This window comes from Balaenoptera ricei, chromosome 1, assembly GCF_028023285.1.
Source record: "Balaenoptera ricei isolate mBalRic1 chromosome 1, mBalRic1.hap2, whole genome shotgun sequence".
Taxonomy (NCBI): Eukaryota; Metazoa; Chordata; class Mammalia; order Artiodactyla; family Balaenopteridae; genus Balaenoptera; species Balaenoptera ricei.
In genome coordinates this window covers 188,835,448-188,862,125 of record NC_082639.1, presented here as the reverse complement: position 1 = coordinate 188,862,125, position 26,678 = coordinate 188,835,448, and the positions used below count along the sequence as shown (strand labels likewise).

The window sequence follows — 26,678 nt, the reverse complement described above, 5'->3', positions numbered from 1 at the left end:
GTGTGATATGAGAATTGCTACTCCAGCTGTCTTTTGATTTCCATTTGCATGGAATATCTTTTTCCATCCCTCACTTTCAGTCTGTATGTGTCCCTAGGTCTGAAGTGGGTCTCTTGTAGACAGCTACCATACTGTTTTGATTACTGTAGCTTTGTAGTACAGTCTGAATTCAGGGAACCTGGGTGCACAAATATTTACAAATGTTATATTATCTCCTTGGATTGACCCCTTTATCATTATGTAATGTGTGCTCTTTTGTTACAGTCTTTGTTTTGAGTCTATTTTGTCTGATATGAGTGTTGTTACCCCAGATTTCTTTTGTTTCCACTTGAATGGAATATCTTTTTCCAGTCCTTCACTTTTAGTCTGTGTGTGTTTTCATATTTGAGTGAATCTCTTGTAGGCTGCATATAGATGGGCCTTGCTTTTTCATTAGTTCAGCCACTCTGTGTCTTTTGATTGGAACCTTTAGGCCTTTACATTTTAAGTGATTATTAATAGGTATTACTTATTGCCACTTTGTTAACTGTTTTGTGGTTTGTTTTGTAGTCCTTCTCTGTTCTTTTCTTCTTCTTAGTCTCTTCTCTGTGGTTTGATGATTTTCTTTTGTGTTAATTTTGGGTCTTTTTCTCTTTTATTTTTATACATCTATTATAGGTTTTTGGTTTTTGGTTACCATGAAGTTCATGTACAGCAACCTACATATATAGCAGTCTGTTTTAAGTTGATGGTTACTTAAGTCCAAACATTCTTAAAACACTGTATTTTTATCTCCCAACACACCTTTTTGACATCACATTTTATATCTTTTTATTTTGTGTATCTCTTAACTACTTATTATAGTTACAACAGTTGATTTTACTACTTTTGTCTTTTAACCTTCATACTTGCTTTGTAAGTGGCTGATACACTCACTATGTTTACTATATGTTTATGAGATTTTTTTTCATATATTTCCTTATTTCTAGTTCTGGCCTTTTCTGCCTAAAGAAGTCCCTTTAACATTTTTTGTATGGTTAGTTTACTGGTGATGAGTTTCTTTAGCTTCTGTTAATCTGGGAAACTTTATTGCTACTTTAATTATGAATGATAACCTTACCAGGTAGAGTATTCTTGGTTTTTAAGGGTTTTTTTGATTTTTTGTTTTTTCTATCAGCACTTTGAATATATCATACCAGTTCCTTCTGGCCTGTAAATTTTCTGCTGTGAAATCAGCTTATAGTCTTATGGAGATTTCTTTCTATGTAACTAGTTTTTTTCCTCTCTTGCTGCCTTTAAGATTCTCCCTTTAACTTTTATCATTTTAATTACACTGTGTCTTGGTTTGGGTCTCTTTGGGCTCATCCTGTTTGGGACTCTGTTTCCTGGACTTGGATGTCTGTTTCCTTCACCTGGTTAGGAAAGTTTTCAGCCATTATTTCTTCAAATAAGTTTTCTGTCCCTTTCTCTGCCTCTTCTCCTTCTGGGACTCCTATAATGTGAATATTAGTGTGCTTGATTTGTCCCTAGGATCCCTTAAACTATCTTTTTTTAAAATTCATTTTTCTTTTTTGCTGTTCCTTTTGGGTGATTTCCACTACCCTGTCTTCCAGATCACTGATCCATCCATTCTTCTGCTTCATCTAATCTGCTGTTGATTCCATCTAGTGTATTTTTTATTTCATTTATTGTATTATTCAGCTCTGCTTGGTTCTTTTTTATATTTTGTAATTCTTTATTGAAGTTCTCACTGTGTTTATTTTCTCATGAGTTCATTGGGCATATTTATGACCATTAGTTTGAACTCTTTATCAGATTACTTATTTCCATTTCATTCAGTTCTTTTTCTGAGTTTTTGTCTTATTCTTTCTTTTGGAACACATTCCTCTGTCTCCTCACTTTGCCTCACTCTCTGTATAGTTTCTGTGTGTTGGGTAGATGGGCTTCGTCTCTTCATCTTGAAGGAGTGGCTTATGTAGAAGGTTTCCTATGGGCCCCAGAAGAGCAGTCCCTCCTGGTCACCAGAGTCAGATGCTCCAGGGGTGCCCCCCTTTGTGGGCTATATGTGTCCTCCTGCTGTGGTGGCACCGAGGTTGCCCACTGGCTGGAACACCCACCCAGTCACAACTGCTCTGGGTCCACTGGTGGGCAAGTTGGTTCCAGGCCCAGCTGGTTGTAACTGCTGCAGGCACCCTGGCCCTTGGTGTGGCTGGCTGCAGGGCCCAGCCACTCAGTTGCAGGTGTGCTGGTGGGTAGGGCTGGCCTCTCAGGGCGGGAGCCTCTTTAGGGGATGCTGGACCCTGGCAAGTCTACCTGCCAGGTGTGGCAGGACAGGAGCCGCTTTGGAGGGGCAGTGGCCAGGATGGGCAGGTTGGGTGGGGCTGGAGAACGCTGGGTCAGGGCTACGGTGTTCATGAGACAGATGGAGAATGTCTAACAGATCTCTGCCCCTCGGCACTTGCCCTGAAGTTAGTCAGTGACTCTCCTTCACATATGACCAGGTGTTTTTCCAACCGCTGCCTCTGCACCAGGACTCAGAGCTAGCGAGTCTGTGCACAAGCCCTTCAAGAGCAGAGTCTCGGTTTCCCAGAGTCCTGTGGCTCTCCCAGATGTAAGCCACACTGGGTGTCAAAGTCAGATGTGCAGGTCCCCTGGGCTGGGGTGCCCCCATATGGGGCCCTGACCCCTCGCTCCTTAGGGAGGGCCTCTAATATTTGTGATACTGCCTCCTGCTTACAGGTCGCCACGTGGAGGGTGTGGGTCCTGACTCGATGGTCTCTGTCCCTCTGACCTGTCTTGGTGTGTTTGTCTTTATAGCCTTCGTCGTAGAGGAGCTGCTCTGCCGGTCCTCACGTCGTCCTCAGATGCGTCACTCTGTGTAGTTGTAGTTTTGGCATGTTCACGGGGTGAGGCACGTTCATGGGGTGAGGCGTGTTGTTCATGGGGTGAGGCGAATGCAGGATCTTCCTGCTCTGCCATCTTGGTCCACTTTGTTGGGAACACATAACAAAAACTGTAAAAGGTTTTTATTTTCTTGTGGAATGAACACTTAACATGATTCTAACATGCAAAAGTAAAGAGAAGCTTATATGAATTCCCAGGTACCTTTCATACATCTTCAACAATTATCAGCTTACGGCCAATCTTATTTCTGTGCCAGCCCTACCCATGATCCCTCCCCACCTCTGGATTAATTTGAAGTAAATACCCAATAGCATATCATTTAACCCTGCAGATATTTCGAGATAAATCTGTAAAAGATAACTACTTAAAACACATAAGCACAGTGTAGTTCAAAAATGGGACCGACTGAACCTCAAGAAGAGTAATAACCGTTATGGGGTGAGCATATCAAATATATACAAATGATAATTTTTAAAGACCCCCTCCTGGCTCACCTTTATAGACTGTTAGATTAGCTCATTACTCTAAAAATTGTTAAATTAAAGGAAGGAATTATCCTATTTTTCTGGTACACATTGTATTTCAGGATAGCCAAATAGTTAATAAGACAGTTCTTTATAAAATGCCAACAAATAAAGGAAATGCTTTTGAAAAGCATAATTTTGAAGTGCCTACTGAAATAATGGATTTAGCCAGCGGTTACTATAGGATGCTAAAACCATCAGGTGAAAGGCTGATAAAGTTTGTAGTGGATGCACTGGCCAACCACACCTGAAGCCATTAATCAGTCTTAGTACCACCCGAAGTGAGACATCTGATCACTAGGTGCCTCCGGATGTGATGCACTGAGAAACACACATCAACACCTGTGGGAATTCTTGCCAAAAACAGAAAACCCAGAACCTGAAGCTAACCAAGCTCCAGATGTAATTGCCAGTTTATAGGAAACGAGGGTAAAATAACACATTAAAGGACACAGATGGCATGGAGGGGGGGAAGGTGAAGGTGGAAGGGATCGTCCTCTGAGACGAGGGACATGTCAGCCAAATCCAGTGCTACCCTGTTGAGATTCTGGTCCAGATAAACTCACTAAAACATTTTGGGGGCAATAAAGGAATATGAGATATTAGAGAATAATTATTAATTTGTTATGTAATGATCATGATATTTGGTTGTGTTAAAAAAAAATCTTTCTCTGTTAAAGCTACATAGTGAAGTATTTACAGGTGAAATGATGTATTGTCTAGGGTTTGTGACCTTGAGACCCAGCACCAGCCTCACCTAAGAGCATGTTAGAATCAGAACCTGTACCAAACTCCAAGAGATGTACATGCACTTTAACGATTGAGAAGCATTGCTTCAAAGTACTTGGTGTGAGGGAGAGTGTGGGTAAGGGATAAAAGAAACAAGATTGCAAGTATTGATTATTATTGAAACTGGGGGCTTAGTGCTTGGTGAAGTGATTGACTGTGAGTCAGAGATTCCTAAATCGGGGACCGACAGACTGGGAGAGCGGGCAGAGTGTTTACGTACTCAGCCCACTGATTTGTTTTTTGTTGACTGGTTTGAGATGTAAGCGTTGAGATAAATGTTGTCTGATATCCTCCCCTTCTTCCTGCCCAGCTAGTCAAGTTACTGGCTAGTATTCCAAAACCCTTAATGCATATTTCTTTAAAAAGTATTCCTTGTCAGGTCAAATTGTCAGTTAAAATTTATGGAAAAGGGCTTCCCTGGTGGCGCAGTGGTTGAGAATCTGCCTGCTAATGCAGGGAACACGGGTTTGAGCCCTGGTCTGGGAAGATCCCACATGCCATGGAGCAACTAGGCCCGTGAGCCACAACTGCTGAGCCTGCGCGTCTGGAGCCTGTGCTCCACAACAAGAGAGGCCACGATAGTGAGAGGCCCGCGCATCGCGATGAAGAGTGGCCCCCGCTTGCCGCAGCTAGAGGAAGCCCTCGCACAGAAACGAAGACCCAACACAGCCCAAAAAATAAATAAATAAATAAATAATAATTAAAGGTGCTAATAATTAAAAAAAAAAAAATAGAAACCAGGGATCTCTGGCTGGTTTACCTTAAAAAAAAAAAAAAAAATTTATGGAAGAGACATACTTTAACGACTTAATGCCAGTGTGTCGATCTCTCTCTGTAGTCACGCCTAAGAAGGCCTCTTCAGAGCCTGGATGGTGCTCTGTGCGCTGACGATGACGAGGACGCAGAAAGAGCCAGCAAGTAAGTCGCGGGGTCTCTTGTGCTGTTACGCAATGTGGCTCAGCAGCAGAAGCTTTAGGTTACAAGAGCGATTTCAGAGAACGTGCACTCCCAGAGATCAGGTTTTACTCCCTTGCGGTATATTCTTCAGCAGGAGGAACCAGCGCTAACTGGAGTCTCATGGGGGATGAATCTTGAGATGGGAAAGCAAGTTAGACCTGAAATAACTTGTTCTTGGGAAGCAGTAAGGTCTGCAGCGATACCTGGGATAGTGTTAAAGGGGAAACAGAAGCCCACTCACTAAGTTAGACTGCTACCCTCCTCCTGAAGAGGGCCAGGTAGATATCAGGAACAGTGAAAGTAGTCAATCGAAACAAACCAGATAGGCGAGGGGCGGGACCTAACTCCATGGTGGTATCAGAAGAGGAGAATTTAACGCAAAATGTTAAAAATTAATTTTAACATAAAATAAGGGAAATAATAATAGTATATGTTGAACTTTTAAAACAATTTTAAGATATTTTGGGATGACAGAATCAACATTCTTTTTTCTGCATTAAGTATATCTTTGTTTATATAAAACAAGTGAATAAACAAAAGGAAAACCATATAAAAATACTGAAAGTGAACTTGGAGTACAGCCAACTTCCCAGGTATTCTGGGAATCTGATATTTCTAAGGCTAATGTCCCAAATTCCCCAGAATTAGACTGTGAAAAGCCCTGCTTGTGCTTCCAGATTGATAAGGAACCGTAAATGTTTGTTTGCTCTCAGTGCACGTACTCAAGATTTCCAGTATCTGAATCAGTGTGTACATCACTATGTGTACATCACTATAAAGAATTTGGCCATGAACCAATTATCCACTTCGCTGTTCTACAGAAATGTTACATTGGTTTTAAAACTCCTGCCTTAGTTGACGGTCATTGGTGAGAGGTTGCTTGTATGTGGCATTCGTGGTCACGTAATCACCAGCACGTATTTTCTTTTTCTTCAGGTTGTCCTCTGAAGACGGAGAAGAAGTGTCTGCTTATTTCTACGAAAGTGACGACTCTCTTGAAACCAGAGCAAAGGCCCCTTCCTCGGGTGAGATGGACTTGCTGGGCGAGATCCTGGACACGCTGAGCACGCACAGCACGGACCAGGGGAAGCTGGCGGCAGCCAGGAGCCTGGACTTCTTTAGGTCGATGGACGACATTGATTACAAGCCCACGGTGAGTCGATTTTCCAACTGATAAAATTCTCACACTCACTGTGATGGCTGTCGTCATCACCTTAGTTGGTAGGAGCGTTTGACCTCAGATAAGTGTCAAAACTCCAAAAATGGGCTTCCCTGGTGGCACAGTCGTTGAGAATCTGCCTGCCAATGCGGGGGACACAGGTTCAAGCCCTGGTCTGGGAGGATCCCACATGCCATGGAGCAACTGGGCCCATGAGCCACAATTACTGAGCCTGCGCGTCTGGAGCCTGTGCTCCGCAACAAGAGAGGCCACGACGGTGAGAGGCCCGCGCACCGCGATGAAGAGTGGCCCCTGCTCGCCACAACCGGAGAAAGCCCTCGCACAGAAACGAAGACCCAACACAGCCAAAAAAAAAAAAAAAAAAACTCCAAAAATACTGTTAACAGTTAATCATTAAGAATTATTTCTAGTAACAAAATTCCAGCATTTTCCCTTTTATTTATGCAATTCTGGTGGTTATTGTCATTAATTGAAATTATTTTGTCAAGCAGTGGTATTTTCCTACAACCTAATTTTATAGTTGTCTTTTCTGGGGAACTTTTAAATGTGAAATGTTCCCACTTTTTTTCTGTATTTTCTGGATGTTCAAAAAAATTTGAATAAATGTATTAATTCAAGTAATGTTTCATTGTATTGCTTTAGAAATAATACTTTAAACAGATTGAACTGGCTGCTTTAAGAACACAAGAGAGAGAAGTATAAGTAATTTCCACTCTGTTCTGATAGTAATAAATTCCAGAACTTGGCACTGATTATATAATATAGTTTGTCTGCTTGTTTTTTGTTATTTCGAAGGATTGTTTTGCAAATCCTTTTTATTTTTCAGTTTTGTAGTATAATGACAAATAAAAGTTGTATACAGGTGTACAACTTGATGTTTTGAAATGCTGACCACAGTCGAGCTAATTAACATATCCCTTATCTCAGTTACCTTTTCTTTCCTTTTCTTTGCAGTGAGAGCACTTGAGATCTACCTTCTTAGCAAAGAACTATGGTCACCGTGCTGTACATTAGGTCCCAGCACTTTTCCCACCTGCACGACTGAAACCTGCCCCTCCAGCGTCTCCCCATTTCCCCACCCTCCATCCCCCTCTGGTGACCCCCATTCTACTCTCGACATCTGAGTTTGACTATTTTAGGTTCCACATATAAGTGACATCATGTGGTATTTGTGTTTCTCTGTCTGGCTTATTTCACTTAGCATAATGCCCTCCAAGTTCATCCATGTTGTCACAAATGGCAAGATTTCCTCGTTTTTAAAAGCTGAGTAACATTGCATGGTGTATACGTACCACATTTTCTTTACCTGTTCATCCATCAGTGACATCTAGGTTGTTTCCATAGCTTCACTATTGTAAATAATGCTGCCATGAACATGTGGGTACAGCTGTATTGTCAAGATAACTGATTTTATCTTCTTTGGATACATACCCGGAAGTGGGTGTATTATATATTGCTGGATTGTATGGTAGTTCTGGTTTTAGTTTTTTGAGGACCCTCCACACTGATTTCCACAGTGGCTGCACCAGTTTACACTCCCACCCGCAGTATGCGAGGGCTCCTTTTTCTCCACACCCTCGCCGACACTTATGGTCTGGTTTGAGTTTTATAGGTGATCGATAGTTGCGAGGGCCTGGGCACCCGTATCCATCTCACTTCATTCCTGTTGAGGGCGCCCTGGGAGGTGTTCAGAGCTAACTGTTGATGCTTCATTTCCTCTGGGAGGGACTTTGAGTTCCCAGCCTTGAAAGATACTGATTTCAAAATGGAAAACGGTATTGCCGAAGTGATGGTATAATTTTCTTCCATTTATTTCTAAATATGCTGTTTCTTCTCTCAGAATAAATCCAACACGCCCAGCGAGAACAACCTGGCCCTGCTTTGCAGTGGTTCCAGTGAGCAGGCCGAGTGGCACCTGGGGCAGGAGGACAGTGCCCTCCACGGCAGGGAGCTCCCTCCCTCGCCCAGGAAGCGGGTGTCCTCCAGCGCTGGGACAGACTCTCTGTCCATCCTAAAGGAGGAGAACGGTGAGCGACACCTCGGCGTTGGTGCCGTGAGCCGGCCCGCGGAGCTGGGAGCGCCGGCCCCTCCTCCAGGACTGGGTTTGCAGCTGGCTTCGCCTGGAGCCTCCCAGACAGAGAAGAAAGAAACACTAAGCCAGACACCAGATGATCCGCTGGTACCCAGCCTTGGGCGCCGTCCGTCTTTTGTTCCTTGGGAGAAAGAAGGGAAAGGAGCCAAAGAGACTTCAGAAGGTTCTGGACTGCTTCAAGAAGTGGTATCGTTATGTCACATAACATCTGCCTTCCAACAAGACTTAAACATTTCAGAAGGAAAAGCAAGTGGAAACCAAGCTTAAATCAACAAATTAAGAGTCTGTCGCTTGCATTCAAGCTTCTTCGGAGACATTTTAGGAGTCCATGTACCCTATCATAAACAAGGATTGGTAGAAAATACAACTCTTACTACCGTCTAAACATTGTTTTTCATTTGGGACATTTCTCCCACTCGTCTGTCTCGTGGTATATAGATTTATCCATTGATTTTTAAATGTAAAGCTAATTCTACTGTGCTCTTAAATCAGGTACTAGTTTGTATGTATGTTGAAAGTATATATTGAACATATGATTTCCCAGTATTTGGTGCTTAACGCCACTTATTTTATTTAAACTAAGTATGCATCTAACCCTTGCACATAACCAGTAGCTACTGTACTAACGTGGTTGAGCATGAACTGGCCAAGATACCAAAACCTATCAGAACTAGCCTGAAACTGTTGACCAACTAACTGCCTTAATCTTAAGCCTATATTAAGCATACTTACATAATTTATGGAATTACAGGTAAATTTTGAAAGATAAGTTATAAGTGTTCTGCAGAGCAATAATGCCTTTTTCTATTCATTGAATCAAGGACAAAATTCATTTTTTCTAAGTTAAAAAGCTCTCTTGTGGACACTGCAGCCATGTTTTCCAAAAAGTATAAAGGTACACATTCACCTTACATGTCACTCAGTGAAATATATGAAGTGCTGAATTACAATGTGAAATTAATGACTTCTGTTTACAAATGACACTTTAAGTTTTTTCACAGTCTTTCTGTATGACTTTGCTAAGTAGGAGTCACCCCTAGAAAGCCAAATGCAACAAACTGTCCTGATAAAAAAGTGTTCCTATCTGTTTTTCTCTTAACTAATAATTCTCTACCAGAATGCTTCATATCATCTCAAATGGACTTCTTAAAATAATTGACTTTATATTTTGGAAGTTTCAAATTTATAGAAACCGTGTGGAGAAAGTACAGTGTTCCCATGTCTCCCTACTCAGTTTCCGCTGTTTTTAATATCCTATGATGTCCGTGCGGTACGCCTTCACAATTCATGAACCATGCTCCATGCACATTTCCTTAGTTTTTCCCTACCATCCTTCTTCTGTCCCAGAATCCCACCCGGGGACCACATCACACTTGGCTGTCACAGCTCTTTAGGCTCCTCTTGGCTGTGACCCTCTCTCAGACTTCCCTGGTTTTTGACGACCTTGACAGTTTTGAAGAGGACTGGGCAGATATAGATAGATATGCTGTAGGATGCCCCTCTGCTGGAACTTGTCTGGTGTTTGTCTCATGATTGACTGATTGCAATGGGACCGTGGGTTTTGGGGAGGGGGTTACGGAAGAAAAGTGCCGTCTTCATCATTACATCCTATCAAGGGTGCGTGCCGTCCACATGATTTGTGAATGTTGATGTTGGCCTTGGTCACCAGGCTGAGGTAGCGTTTGTGGGGTTCCTCCCCTGTAAAGCCGCTCCTTCCCCTCCCGCTCCTACTGCCGTCCTGAGGAGGAAGTCACCGTGTGCAGCCCACACTGAGGCTTGGGGCTCCTGCTTCCTCTCCATGAGGGCACGGTATCCAAATAAATTACTTGGAGCTCTTCTACATGGGACATCGTCTCCTCTCTCTCCAATTCACGGTCACGCTTTGAAGTTCACCTGAGAAGGAACCGTGTGTTGACTGCTTGATGATTGGCTGGATTGACAGGAATTATCAGGAAAAAAACCCAGTGATGTTATGGTTCATTTGTTGTTAGTATGTTCAATATATCCACTCTATACATCCCCCACTCAGGATTTTTTTTTTACATTATCATTTTAGGAAAGGTGTGTGAGAACCCATTCAAGAACCCTCATCAAGACTGTGCTCTAAAATGTTTACTGAAATCATAATTTAATTTTCAGTTAAAATCCTGGAAGGGGGTTTGTTAAAAACATTGCTTAAAATATTCATTCAGGTCAGTCTTTGAATAATTTAAAGAAAATGACCAAGTTTTGCTTTTCTAAAGTACATTCCAAAATCTCAATGGATATACTTTGGGAGGACAATTATTCATTCATGTTTATGAAGGAAGACAGACCTTGTTTTACGTATAAGGATGGACTCTGTATGTATTAAGGAAAAGGGTGTTTAATCCTTTTTTAAATTTAATCCTTTTTTTTTTTAAACACAAAAGATTCAAGGTTCCTATCAAATTTTGCTTTTATATACTCATTATAAAATTCCATTTTATTTAATTGAAATATGTAAAAAAGTCCATTTATCAGAAGAGCTATTTTAAATAAGGAAAAACTGTCACTCTGGTCGTTAATCTGCTTGGCAAATAGTCTTCATAATTTTTGAAAAGAATGTAAAGCAGCCCTTTCATGTGAATACTGGAATGAGGTATTTTTCCTTCAGAATTCACTGTCTGGAGAATGGGATCATTGTGAGTGAAGCATAGGCACAATTTGGGTTTTAATCCATTTGCTTGATAAGTCTCACGGCCTCAGAAACGTGAGTTCTCTTCTGTCTTTTGGTTGCCTCACCAGATGTCCGATTGCACCGCTGTGTGTGGTGAGGGTATTCATCCACTGACAAGTCACATTTGTGTCAAGACATTTTAAACTGAATTTGTGCCTTATTTTAACATACAAAATCAGCTCTTATATTTCATGTTAAAAACAAAAGCAAAAACCCTGCATGTTATTCTTGGAAAACATCCAAAAGACTAGTAGCAAGTATTCATATTTCAAACCGTTAACATTTTAAGTATTCAAAGTCTGCTCTGAAACTAGACTTCCAGTATTATGGTGGCTGTAGGGAGAATAAAGTGACATTGAGGTGAGTTCTGAAATAAAAGTATTTTCTTTTTCCTACTATCTTCATGTTTTCTATTATAACTAAACCAAATACGTGTAAACTCTCCTGCTGTTTGCTTTTTTTTTTTTTTTTTTTAATCCCCAAGGAGCAACACCTGTTCTACAACAGAATTGTAGAAACGAATCAGACCTTTGGCTCTGAGGCCCAGTCTTTATGTGACCTCTGGACAAAGTCACAATTCTCCCCAAATCCCACTCTCGTTTTTATCCTTTTGCCCTTGGGTATTGCATCCATGGTATTTCAGGGGGATAGGAGAGTCGTGTGTGAATTTAGGAGCTCTTGTTTTGTTAAGTGAGACTGTGTTAAGTGGTATATTTTGATGGCTACCTACTTTAGCATATTTTAGAAAGGCACCAAAATATAGCATGATGACTTTTCTGATTAAAAATTAGAAACTCATTTAGGAAATATTTACCAGCTGTTTGTACTGGTCATACACAAGGTGCAGTAACTGTGGACGTAGGGACATAAGAGAATTGGCCTGGTCCCTGCTGTGCAGGAACTAATTAAAAGGAATTGTAAATCCCTGTTAATAATAATAACGATAATGTATTTTGCTTAGAAGTTATTCAGCCAAGATTCTATCACCAAAAAAAAGGCCTTTTAAAGCTGCTTAATATAAAACATGCTCTAAGTACAGAACCATTGTACCATTTTCTAATTTGAGTAACTTTCTCTACTGTTATACGAAGTACAGTAATGCTGCTATCTAGGATACCTACTTTTAAAAGGACAGATTCAGAGGCTCTTAGAAACTAAGTGTTCTTGTTTACCTGACTGTCCGTCACCACTCTGCTCTCCTATCACCAGGCAGCGAGGCTCTGATGAAACCATGCCCCTTCGCACTACTTAGGGCCACGTCACTCCAATCAGGATTAACTGAGCATGCAGATGCATGTTGATGGGATCTCATGTTACTGTCTTTACCTTGATGATAGCATTCTCTAGAAACAGCCTCCCGTCACACACACAAATACACTTTTAAACTAAAACTGTCTGTGACAGTGCTGTTGGGAGGAGTTTGTGCTCATGTCCTAATAAACAGGACCCAGGAATGCTAATGAATTCGTCGTTTCTGAAATAAGGTGAAGAAGTAGACTGCTGATAAAGAGGACAAAACTGTGACTATTCTCATAATGAGTAGATCTTCCTTCTTTTCTAGAAAACCTGAATTTTCAGGAAAAGATTATTTTCATGAATAAATTTTCTAATCTGAATTCCATTTTGTTTAGCATACAAGATCCTGATTCTGGGTAGATATTTGTATATCAGAATATAAATTGAAGAATGTAAAATGAACACCCAAACCTAATTCCCCCAGACCACTTCTTAATATATGAAATGCTTTTTACAAACTGTTTCAGTATTGACGTCTTTCCTCTGTCGAGCCTAGGAATCTGTTAGTGTCTGTTTCTTAAATCTTGTTTAAGAGGCAGAGTTGTTTTGAGCAAATCAGTTAACATTTTGATTTGGTCAAGGTAGGGAATTATGTGTATTTAGAAAGAAGCATGTTTTATTTTGAAAATAATAGGATTTTGTGCAATATTTTTTCTTGCATAATTTAGTTCATATAAATACACACATCTGCTTTTCTAGCAGATGCCTTAAGGTCATGTTGTTCAGTATTTGTGTAAAACTGTATGTAGCAACGTTCCATGTGATTTTAGAGAAAAAATATTCTTTATACCGTTGGCAGGAGAAATGTTTTTATTTAAAATAATTATGAATATTGCATTAATATATCGTAACTAACTGCCTCAGCAACAATAAATATGCAATAAGAAAATTATGAACCTTAGATTACTATTGACAATACTGTTACCTTAAAAGAAATGTGTATAGTGCAAAATGCTGATTCTTCAAATAGTTCTGTACCACATAAATCTAGATGGCATTTCTATGGTGATGACAAAACATATGTCGGCTGTAGTATCCTTTGTGATGACTCTTTGGTAAGATTTATAAAGGGCATTGCCAATACTTTTTGTGTAAATTAAGTTAATTTTTGTATAATGTACAGTTTGTTTAACCTTAAGAGCTTCTATAGATTTCTACTTTTATTATACTTGAATGAGGCAGATGCACTGTGGAAAATCTGTAGCTCTGGATGTGACATGCAAACATACCAAAAAAATAAAACAAGGAACTGAACAGCAAACAACCAGATGCTTTCTATCCAGGTACTGAACAGCAAACAACCAGATGCTTTCTATCCAGAAAGCTATGTTTTTTCAAACCATATTTAAGTGAAGTAATTTAAAATACACAATCTTTTATCTTAGAAGATTGCCAAGTCACAAATGATTACCTCTTTGATATGATAAACCTCTGAGTCTCTTCGTCTCTGTGTTATTTCATGTTTTGGAAGAGAGCCTTGTTGAGGTACATTGACAAATCTGCCCTTTGGTTGATTACATGACTTTTAGGACAGGACAAAATTAGACTCTGTGCATCCTAAATGCACCACGTGTGTTGAGTCACCATCCTTCACATAGTCTAGTTTCCATGTGGTTATTTTGAGAACCATTTAATAATCATATACCAAAAATGAGATTTCTTGAATCTGTCATGATTCAGTACTTAGAGCAATGCCTAAAACAGCAAACAAGTATGAACTGCCTAAAACCTACAGTTTAAAATGCATAAAGCTTTTTTTACACAAAAGGTACATGAGAGGTTAAAAACTTTACTTTTCCAAAGCTTATTTCTCTTTCTTTAAATGAATAACTATTTGGAAGGACTGAAAAACTCAAGCTTTTTGCTAGCCATGGTGACTGGGATCTGTACACACCTTCCCAGCGTCAAGATGTGTGTCATTGTTCTTGCATCCTTGAGGCTACAGGATAAGTCATCTCTAAAGTTGACTACTATTGGGAGGACTTTGTAAAGGTATTGTTTGGGGAATTTTAAAAAATATATGCAAAAGTAAATATTGGATGAATGACACATTACCATAAAGTGCCCAACGATGCAGATTTAAAATAAAGTTGGTCATAATCAAAACTGCCTGGTGGTGAGTCTTTTTAATGATTGGCTAGTGCTCCCGGGGAACTGTCGCAAGGACCCTGCATCTCCATCTCGGAGCCTCGTGACTGCTGCGGTGTAAACTGAGCCCTAAACCTTTCTGGCGGGTTTGCTGGGGAGGCATCCATTCTTTTGTGTCTGGTCAGCTAATTTCATTGGGCTCTGAAACCACAGAAGAGGTAATCAGTGTCACTAAGGACAGCACAGCAGGTCTAGCCAAGCCAAACGACTGTTTACTGACCTTCACGTAAGAGTCGAGGACGGACAGGAAGTGCTCCCAAGCCTGGGAAGACGTGCTTCTCATCCAGGGGCTCTGAAGGTCCAACCTAGAGCAAAAGTCAAACTGGAAATAAGCACAAAGTTTCCCTTGGGTGCAGAACTTCTGTGAATAATATGCTGAATTTTTCTTGTTTCCATAGCGGGAGCAAAGGTCTGACCCTGAGAAAGGAGAGAGTATCCTTGGAAGCCTAAGATGTAGCTGTGATTGATTTTGATTTTAAACACTTTGCCTGCCACTGTCATAGGGGTTAGTCTCAGTACCTCTTAGTGTCTGTGTCTGAGAAAGATGGTCATATCTTAATTTTATAGATGCAAATACAAAAACCCAGTTGGATTTTCCTTATATATAAATGAAAGAGAATACTCTTTTTGGAGTATTATTTTGTAGTGAGTCTGAGAATCTTCTTGCCTGGAAGCAGCAATGAATTATAGGACACACAAAAATTTATACATTTATGGAAAATATAGTATTAATAGCATACAAATTAAATAGTGTACTGTGGAAGTTTCTAGGTGAATTAAAACCTTCCCCAAGTTCTGTCATTGGTATGGTCCTGTTACCTAATTTCCCTGAAGCTTTATTTCTATTTAAAATAGAAGTGTCTGTTCTTAGGATGAATTCATAATATTGAGACACTTTGTGTACATTGCAGCTGCCATATACAGTCTGCCCTCTGTATCTCTGTGTCCACAACCACAAATCCAACCAGCCCAGATCGGAAATACTTTTTTAAAATAATTCCAGAAAGTTCCAAAAAGCAAAACCTAAATTTGTCCCCCACTGGCAACTATTTACATAGCATTTACATTGTATTTTACAACTATTTACATAGCATTTACATTGTATTTTACAACTATTTACATAGCACTTAACACTGTATTAGGTATTACAAGACATCTAGAGATTAAAGTACATGGGAGGATATGCATGGGTTATATGGAAATACTATGTCATTTTATATGAGGGACTTGAGCATCCTTGGATTTTGGTATGTGGCAGGGGGGTTGGAAGGGGTTGTCCTGGAACCAATCTCCCATGGATACCAAAGGATGACTATAATTTGAGGGGTAGAAAATATGCCTAAGTACCCGATTTCATTTGAACTGATGGATGTTTGGAGTATAAAACCATAAAATATAAAATAAAACTATAAAAATCTTAGATTTTGTCTAATCCAGTGGCTCTCAAACTTAGCATTTCATTAGAATCAGCTCTACAGTTGAAAAGAACAAACCTGGACCACGCTCCTACGGTTTCTGGAGAAGATGCTGTAATTAGTCCTTTGTAGACATGAAGAAACTGATGAACAAAGGAGGTGAGTGAGCCCTTAGCGTCTCAGAGCAACAGGTGGCTTGGCAGGGACGGGATCCTGATGGTGGCTTCAGCCCCATGCTGTGGGGCAGGAATGCAGGACAGAAATTAAATGGCACGCCTAACACACAGTCTCTCCTGTAAGTATTGGACAAGGCTTTTTGACAAAATGCACTAGGCAAGTTTTAAATTTTGAGTACAGAATTTCCTGATAGCTTTTTGGGAGATGGTATTAATTAATTGCCTTCTCCCCCCACTCCCCAGCTCAGTTAATTCAGTCTCCACTAACCCTTGTTGTGTGTACACATGTTCTCTGCGGTACGTTTCCCTCTTCTTTTCCCTTCCTTCCTCTTAGTTTTATTGGCATGAGTGAGAGCGGATAGGGCAGCCTCGCCTTGATTATGCATGATAACGCAGGGAATACCTGGTGACATAGCAATGTGGAGGAAAAGGAAAGGCATAATATGAATTTTTTTATTGTGGCGCCCCTGTTATTGACATACAAAGTTTTTGAGAGCACCTAAATGTCCTTCTCAAAATCTCCACAGATGTTTATCTACTACTTTAAATTTTTTTCTCATGGTCAAGAACCAGCATTCAAGATAAACTTCTTACTCTTCAGTTTTGTATTTTAAAATCAAACCCACTTTAAAAATGGAGACCATTCATATTCATGGTGTTTTGTAGTAACACCATTTAAACATTAAAGCAATGTATTTAAAATTTACAAATTACTTTTTACAACTGTAGTTTCTAATTTGAGGACTCAACTTGGAATATCAAAATACACTGATGGTATTCATTTAGTATTTTATCTAGTTTCCCCCAAAATATAAACTTAAAAAATAATTTTACTTAAGAGCTGAGCTTTCAGAGATTCGATAAATGTCCAAATTGGATACAACCCATTAGGCAAAAATTCCGATTTGTGAAATAGGTGTTAGGAAGAAGTGCTCTGTTTTGTATTACAGGCTTCCTGCATAAGGGACAAGCTTAATGACAAACTGTTAGAAAACCATTTGAATTTCTAAGCAAATAATGATAGATGCTTGAAACTTGTCTTTTTTTTTTTAAGTATTTATTTATTTATTTATGGCTGTGTTGGGTCTTCGTTTCTGTGCGAGGGCTTTCTCTAGTTGTGGCGAGCGGGGGCCACTCTTTATCGCGGTGCGCGGGCCTCTCACTATCACGGCCTCTCTTGTTGCGGAGCACAGGCTCCAGACGCGCAGGCTCAGTACTTGTGGCTCACGGGCCCAGCTGCTCCGCGGCACGTGGGATCTTCCCAGACCAGGGCTCGAACCCGTGTCCCCTGCATTGGCAGGCAGATTCTCAACCACTATGCCACCAGGGAAGCCCTCAAACTTGTCTTTTTTAAAAAAACCTTCTACTAGAGCAATTTAAACAATTATTTCTCATCAATAATATTTATATTTAACACATGGTGACCATACACATACAGCAGCAAAAGAACATACTGCATAAAAATAAAGGAACACTATTCTTGAGGATTGTTGTGGAGGATTAATACTGATTTTTAATCAGCAATTGTAAGGTGAACTAAAGGTCCCTGGGCATTTTGATTTCAAGGTTCTGAAAGGATTTTCAAGTTGCTTTGCTTACACTCTTTTAGTATAAGCTGTAGGTAAGTTTGTTGAAGATTACAATACTGCTATAGATTTATGTAAACATTATTTTCCTTTCAAGGTATGTATTTCACATTTTTTTCAAATCAACTTTAAAATTTATATCCAACAAAATTCAATCATTTTAAGAGTATAATTTAATGCATTTTAACAAATGTACAAAGTCATCTACCCACTACCATGCTAAGACTTAGAACATTCTATCACCCAAAGACTTGCTTTGTGCTCTTTTGCCATTATCCCCTCCTCTTGATCCTGGCTCCTGGCCATCAACAGATAGTTTTGCCTTTTCAAGAATTTCACACAAATGGCATCATACAATATTGCCTTTTATGGCTGGCTTCTTTCACTTAGCATAGAGCTACTGAGATGTCTCCATGGTGTTGCAGGTACCAACGGTTTGTTCACTCTTATTGCTGAGTATATTCCATTGTGTGGATAGGAAACAATGTATTCATCTGATCTCCTGTCCAAGCACATTCGATTGTTTCAATTTTAGGGTCTTTATGAATGACACTGCTCTGTACATGTGAATGAGTACAAGTTACTGTGATGACACTTGTTTTCATTTCCTTGAATTAATACCTAGGGGTGGAATTTCTGGGTCACACGATAAGTGTGTAACCATCAGAATGTGGGAGTTTCAGTTGCTCCAATAATGTGGAGCAATTCATGTAGCTTCATTGGAGAAGAGTATATTCAAATCTTTGACCCATATTTGTATTGAGTTGTTTCTCTGATTACTGACTTGGGAAAAGTTTTTAAAATATATGCTGGCTTTATTCCCATGCTGTGGGCAACTGAATGCTCTCAGGGCTCCAGGTGCCACCAGGGAGGAGAGGGTGTGACTGCCTGCTTCTCCTCAGCTACACAAAAGGAATCTCTGTTTGTTCTCTCTGGTCTGTGGATAGTGCTGACTAGATGTTGATATAAAATTCTTCGACCAGTGCTCCTAGTTGATGTTCTCAGTGTAGTTTGAATTAGCACTCTTGAGACATGAAGGCGACAAGATGGCGGAGTAGAAGGACTTGAGCTCACCTCCTCTCACGAAAACACCAAAATCACAACTAACTGTTGAACAACCATCAACAAAAAAGACTGGAACCTACCCAAAAAGATACTTTACATCCAAAGACAAAGAAGAAACCACAATGAGAAGACAGGAGAGGTGCTTTCATAATATAATCAAATCCCATACCTGCTGTGTGTGTGACCCATAAACTGGAAAATAATTATATTGCAGAGGTTCTCACACAGGAGTGAGAGTTCTGAACCCCATGTAAGGCTCCCCAACCTGAGGGTCTGGCATCAGGAGGAGGAACCCCAGAGCATTTGGCTTTGAAGGCCAGCAGGGCTTGAGTTTAGGAGCTTCACAGGACTGGGGGAAAGAGAGCCTCCACTCTTGGTGGGTGCACACAAGATTTCACATGCACTGGGACCCAGCACAAAACACTGACTCCATAGGAACCTGGGCTAGACCTACATGCAGGTCTTGGAGGGTCTCCTGGGGAAGTGGGGGTCAGCTGTGGCTCACAGTGGGGGCAGGGACATTAGTGGTGGAGACCCCAGGAAATACTGATCAGCGTGAGCTCTCCTAGAGGGCGCCATTTTGGCACTGAGAACTGGCCCCACCCAACAGCTTGCAGGCTCCAGTGCTGGGATGCCTCAGGCCAAACAACCAATAGGGTGGGAACACAGTGCCACCATCAGCAGACAGGCTGCCTAAAGTTGTACTGAGCTCACAGCTACCTCTAAACACATCCCTTGACAAGGCCCTGCCCACCAGAGGGATCACACGCAGCTCTACCCACCAGTGGGCAATCACCAGTCCCTCCCACCAGGAAGCCTGCACAAGCCCCTGGACCAACTTCACCCACCAGGGGGCAGACACCAGATGCAAGAGGAACTAGGATCCGGCAGCCTGTGGAAATGAGACCACAAACACAGGAAGATAAACAAAATGAGGTGGCAGAGAAATATGTTCCAGACAAAGGAACAAGATAAAACCCTAGAAGAACAACTAAATGAAGTGGAGACAGGCAATCTACCTGAAAAAGAATTCAGAGTAATGATAGTAAAGATGATCCAAGATCTCAGAAACAGAATGGAGGCACAGACTGAGAAGATACAAATAATCTTTAACAAAGACCTAGAAGATTTAAAGAACAAGCAGATGAACAATACAATAACAGAAATGAAAAAATACACTAGAAGCAAACAATAGTAGAAAAAATGAGGCAGAAGAATGAATAAGTGAGCTGGAAGAAAACATGGTGGAAATCACTGCCATGGAAGAGAATAAAGAAAAAAGACTGAAAAGAAATGAGGACAGTCTCAAGACCTCTGTGACAACATTAAATGCACAAACATTTGCATTATAGGGGTCCCAGAAGGAGAAGAGAAAGGAACCGAGAAAATATTTGAAGAGATAATAGACAAAAACTTCCCTAACGTGGGAAAGGAAACACTCAGGTCCAGGAAGCTCAGAGAGTCCCATCAAGGATAAACCCAAGGAGGGACACACTGAGACACATATTAATCAACTTGACAAAAATTAAAGACAAAGAGAAAATATTAAAAGCAAAAAGGGAAAAGCAACAAATAACATGCAAGGGAATTCCCATATGGCTATCAGAGGATTTTTCAGCAGAAACTCTGCAGGCCAGAAGGGAGTGGCATTATATATTTAAATTGATGAAAGGGAAAAACCTACAGCCAAGAATAATTTACCCAGGAAGGCTCACATTTTGATTTCACAAAGAAATCAAAAGCTTTACAGCCAAGAAAACGCTAAGAGAATTCAGCACCATCAAAGCAGCTTTACAACAAATCCTAATGAAACTTGTCTAGGCAGAAAGGAAAAGGCCACAACTAGAAACAAAAAAATTACAATTGTAAAAACTCACCAGTAAAGGCAAATATATAGGAAAGGAAAGAAATCACACACACACACACACACACACACACACAAACAAACACACACAAAACCAGCAATCATGAGAAGAGGACAGCACAAATGCAGGATACTGGAAATGTATTTGAAATTAAGAGACCAGCAACTTAAAACAACCTTATTTATATAAAGACTGCTACATCAAAACCTCATGGGAACCACAAACCAGAAGTCCGCAATAGATACACACACAAAAAAGAAAAAGCAACCCAAACACAACACTAAAGATATACATCAAATAGAAAGAGGAAAACAAAAGAGGAAGGGAAGAAAAAAGACCTACAAAAACAAATCCTAAACATTAACAAAATGGCAATCAGAAGATACACATCAATAATTACCTTAAATGTAAATGGATAAAATGCTCCACCCAAAGGACAGACTGGCTGAATGGATACAAAAACAAGAACCATATATATGCTGTCTACAAGAGACCCACCTCAGATCTAGGGACACATACAGATGGAAAGTGAAGGGATGGAAATAGGTATTCCATGAAAATGGAAAACAAAAGAAAGCTGGAGTAGCAACACTCATATCACACAAAATAGACTTTAAAGTAAAGCCTGTTAGAAGAGACAAAGGACACTATATAATGATCACAGTATTAATCCAAGAAGAAGATATAACAATCATAAATATATACAAACCCAACTTAGAAGCACCACAATATATAAGGCAAACGCTAACAGTTCTAAAAGGAGAAATTGATAGTAACAGAATAATAGTGGGGGACTTCTAACACCTTCACTTACACCAATGGACAGATCATCCATAGAGAAAATCAATAAGGAAACACAGGTCTTAAATGACACATTAGACCATGAGGACTTAATTGATATTTATAGGACATTACATCTGAATGCAGCCGAATACACATTCTTCTCAAATGCACATGGAACATTCTCCAGGATAGATCACATGTTGGCCACAAAGCAAGCCTCAGTAAATTTAAAACATTGAAATTATATCAAGCATCTTTTCTAAACACAACGGCATGAGACTATAAAATAAATCAACTTCAAGAAAAAAAAGTGCAAAAAACACAAACAAGAGGAGGCTTAACAAGTTGTTACTAAACAACCAGTGGGTCACCAAAGAAATCAAAGAGGAAATCAAAAAATACCTAGAGAAAAATGACAACACAAACACGACAATCCAAAATATATTGGAGGCAGCAAAAGCCATTCTAGGAGGGAAGTTTACAGCAATCCAATCTTACCTCAGGAAACAAGAAAAATCTCAAATAAACAACCTAACCTTACACCTAAAGCAACTTAGAGAAAGAAGAACAAACAAAACCCAAAGTTAGTAGAAGGAAAGAAATCATAAAGATCAGAGCAGATATAAATGAAACAGAGATGAAGAAAACAATAAAAAAAGATCAATGAGGGACTTCCCTGGTAGTTCTGTGGCTAAGACTCCACACTCCCAATGCACAGGGCCCAGGTTCAATCCCTGGTCACGGAACTAGACCTCACATGCTTCAGCTAAGAGTTGGCATGCCGCAACTAAATAACCTGCATGCTGCAACTAAAGATCCCACATGCCACAACTAAAAGATCCTGCATGCCACAATGAATATCCCGCATGGGGCAGTGAAGATCACACATGGGGCAACAAAGACTTGGTGCAGACAAATAAAAAAAAGAAAAATCAATGAAACTAAAATCTGGTTCTTTGAAAACATAAACAAAATTGATAATTTAAGCAGACTCATCAAGAAAAAAGGGAGAGGGCTCAAATCAACAAAACTATAAATGAAAAAGAAGTTACAACTGACACAATGGAAATACATAGGATCATAAGAGACTACTACAAGCAACTATATGCCAATCAAATGAACAGCCTAGAAGAAATGGACAAATTCTTAGAAAGGTACAACCTCCCAAGACTGAATCAGGAAGAAATAGAAAATATGAACAGACCAATCACAAGTACTGAAATTGAATCTGTGATTTAAAAACTTACAACAAAAAAAAGTCCAGGACCAGATGGCTTCAGAGGTGAATTCTATCAAACATTAGAGAAGAGTTAAGACCTATCCTTCTGAAACTATCCCAAAAAATTGCAGAGGAAGGAACACTTCCAAGCTCATTCAATGAGGCCACTGTCACCCTGATACCAAAACCAAACAAAGATACCACAAAAAAAGAAAATTATAGGCCAATATCACTGATTAATACAGATGCAAAAATCTTCAACAGAATACTAGCAAACCAAATTCAACAATACATTAAAAGGATCATACACCATGATCAATTGGGGTTTATCCCAGGGATGCAAGAATTCTTCAATATCCTCAAATCAATCAGTGTGATTAAAATTTTAACAAACTGAAGAATAAAAACCATACGATCATGTCAATAGATGCAGAAAATTATTCTGACAAAATTCAACACCTTTTATGATAAAAACTATCCAGAAAGTTGGCATAGAGGGAACCTACCTCAACATAAAAAAGGTCATCTATGACAAACCCACAGCTAACATCATACTCAACGGCAAAAAGCTGAAGGCATTTCCTCTAAGATCAGGAACAAGACAAGGACGTCCACTCTTGCCACCCTTTTCAACATAGTTTTGGAAGTCCTAGCCATGGCAATCAGAGAAGAAAAAGAAATAAAAGGAATCCAAGATGGAAAAGAAGAAGTAAAACTGTCACTGTTTGCAGATGACATGATACTATATATAGAAAATCCTAACAATGCTACCAGAAAACTACTAGACTTTCATCAATGAATTTGGTAAGTTTGCAGGATACAAAATTAATATACAGAAATCTGTTGCATTTCTATACACTAACAACAAAAGATGAGAAAGAGAAATTAAGGCAACAATCCCATTTAGCACTGCATCAAAAGAATAAAATACCTAGGAATAAACCTACCTAAGGAGGCAAAAGACTTGTACTCTGAAAACTGTAAGATGTTGATGAAAGAAATCAAATATGACACAAACAGATGGAAATATATACCATGTTCTTGGATTGGAAGAATCAATGTCATCAAAATGACTATACGATCCAAGGCAATCTACAGATTCAGTACAATCCCTATAAAATTACCAATGGCATTTTTCACAGAATTAGAACAAAAAATTTTACAATTTGTATGGGAACACAGAAGACCCCAAATAGCCAAAGCAATCTTGAGAAAGAAAAACAGAGCTGGAAGAATCAGGCTCCCTGACTTCAGACTATACTACAAAGCTACAGTAATCAAAACAGTATAGTACAGGCACAAAAACAGAAATATAGATCAACGGAACAGGATAGAAAGTTCAGAAATAAAGCCATGCACCTATGGTCACCTAATCTATGACAAAGGAGGCAAGAACATACAGTGGAGAAAAGACAGTCTCTTCAATAAGTGGTGCTGGGAAAACTGGACAGCTACATGTAAAAGAATGAAATCAGAACACTCCCTAACACTGTACACAAAAATAAACTCAAACTGAATTAAAACCTCTATGTAAGGCCGGATACTACAAAACTCTTAGAGGAAAACATAGGCAGAACACTCTTTGACATAAATTGCAGCAATATCTTTTTGGATCCACCTCCTAGAGTAATGAAAATAAAAACAAAAATAAACAAATGGGACCTAATTAAACCTAAAAGCTTTTGCACAGCAGAAGAAACCATAAACAAAATGAAAATACAACCCAGAGAATGGGAGAAAATATTCGGACACAAAGCAACTGATAAGGCATTAATCTCCAAAATATACAAACAGCTCATGCAGCATTATATTAAAAAAACAAACAATCCAATCAAAAATGGGCAGAATATCTAAACAGACACTTCTCCAAAGAAGGCATACATATGGCCAAAAAGCACATGAAAAGATGCTGAACATCACTAATTATTAGATAAATGTAAATCAAAACTACAATGAGATATCACCTCACACCAGTCAGAATAGCCATCATTAAAATGTCTACAAACAATAAATGCTGAAGAGGGTGTGTAGAAAAGGGGACCCTCCTACACTCTTGGTGGGAATGTAACTTGGTATAACCACTATGGAAAACAGTATGGAGCTTCCTTAAAAAACTAAAACTAGAGGTACCATATGATCCAGCAATCCCATTCCTGTGCATATATCTGGAGAAAACCATAATTCAAAAAGATACATGCAACCCAATGTTCACTGCAGCACTATTTACAGTAGCCAAGACATGGAAGCAACCTAAATGTCCATCGACAGAGGAATAGATAAAGAAGATGTGGTACATATATACAATGTAATATTACTCAGCCATAAAAAAGAATGAAATAATGCCATTTGCAGCAACATGGATGGACCTAGGGATTACCATATTAAATGAAGTTAGCCAGACAAAGACAAATATCATATATCACTTATATGTGGAATCTAAAAAGATGATACAAATGAACTTATTTGTAAAATAGAAAGATACTCACAGACTTTGAAAACAAACTTATTGTTACCAAAGGGGAAAGGTGGGGGGAGTGATAAATTAGGAGTTTGGGATTAACATATACATGCTACTATATATAAAATAGATAATCAAGAAGGACTTCCTGTAGGGCTTCCCTGGTGGCACAGTGGTTGAGAATCTGCCTGCCTATGCAGGGGACACGGGTTCGAGCCCTGGTCTGGGAAGATCCCATGTGCCGCGGAGCAGCTGGGCCCGTGAGCCACAACTACTGAGCCTGCGCATCTGGAGCCTGTGCTCCACAACAAGAGAGGCCGCGATAGTGAGAGGCCCGTGCACCGCAATGAAGAGTAGCCCCCGCTTGCCACAACTAGAGAAAGCCCTTGCACAGAAACAAAGACCCAACATAGCCATAAAATAAAAATAAATAAATACTTAAAAAAAAAAAAAAAAGAAGGACTTACTGTATAGCACAGGGAACTCTACTCAATATTCTGTAATAACCTATATGGGAAAAGAATCTCAAAAAGAATAGATATATTTATATGTATAACTGAATCACTTTGCTATACACCTGAAACTAACACAACACTGTAAATCAACTATACCCCAATATAAAATAAAAATCAAATTAAAAAAATATATATTCTAGATAAAAGTTCCTTCTCAGATATGTTTTGCAAATCTTTTCTCCCAGTCTGTGGCTTGCCTTTTCATTTTCTTAATAGTGACTTTCAAAAACTGTTTTTAATTTTGAGGCAGTCCAAAATTATGAGTTTTATCTTTCATGATATATGCTTTTCTTGTTCTATGAAATTGTTGCCTAACCAGAATGTCGCTAGAATTTTCTTCTCTGTTTTCTTCTGGGTTATTTTTTTAGTGCTTGCAATTAGATGTCTCATTTATCTTGAGTTAATTTTTATATATTGTGTGAAGTAATGGCCATGGTTCATTTTAATATCCATTTTTCACAACAACCATTATTGAATAGACTCTCCTTTCCCACACTGAATGTATATTTTAAATAAATAGAGTATATTTGTATAGGTCTATGTATGGACTCTCCATTCTGATACATTGATCTATACGTCTATCCTTATAGCAAAACCACACTGTCTTTATGACTCTAGCTTTATAGTAAGTCTTGAAATTGGATAGTATGAATCCTCCAACTTTGTGATTCTTTAGTTTTATGTTCAGTATTCTAGGTCTTTTGCCTTTCCCTTCAAAAAAAACTTTAGAGCTTGTTTTTTCATACTACAAAATACCTTGCTGGGATTTTGATTGGAATTGGGCTTAATCTATAAATCAAGTTGTGAAAAATTAACATCTTAAGAATATTGAGGCTTACAGTTAGTGAACATGTTATAGCTCTCCAAATATTTACATCTTTAATTTTTCTCAGTAATGTTTTGCAACATTCAATGTATGGTATTGTACATATTTTGTTAAATTTATCCCTAATCATTTCATGTTTTTTGATGCTACTGGAAGTGGTTTCTTCCTAAAATATCAATTTCCAACTGTTCATTTTTAACATA

General features: G+C 39.2%; 1 protein-coding gene across 6 annotated transcripts in view; it reads left to right on the top strand.

Annotated features, from left to right (window-relative positions):
- Nucleotides 1-14,525, top strand: part of DENND1B (DENN domain containing 1B) — a 255,425-nt gene extending 240,900 nt beyond the window's left edge. For all 6 annotated transcript variants that reach the window (XM_059942960.1, XM_059942934.1, XM_059942952.1 and 3 more), the window contains 3 exons: nucleotides 5,035-5,114; nucleotides 6,090-6,306; nucleotides 8,174-14,525. In XM_059942960.1, the coding sequence (XP_059798943.1) occupies nucleotides 5,035-5,114; nucleotides 6,090-6,306; nucleotides 8,174-8,692 (816 nt within the window). In that variant the 3' untranslated portion in view covers nucleotides 8,693-14,525. The remainder of the gene's footprint in view (nucleotides 1-5,034; nucleotides 5,115-6,089; nucleotides 6,307-8,173) is intronic.
- Nucleotides 14,526-26,678: the final 12,153 nt, after the last annotated feature.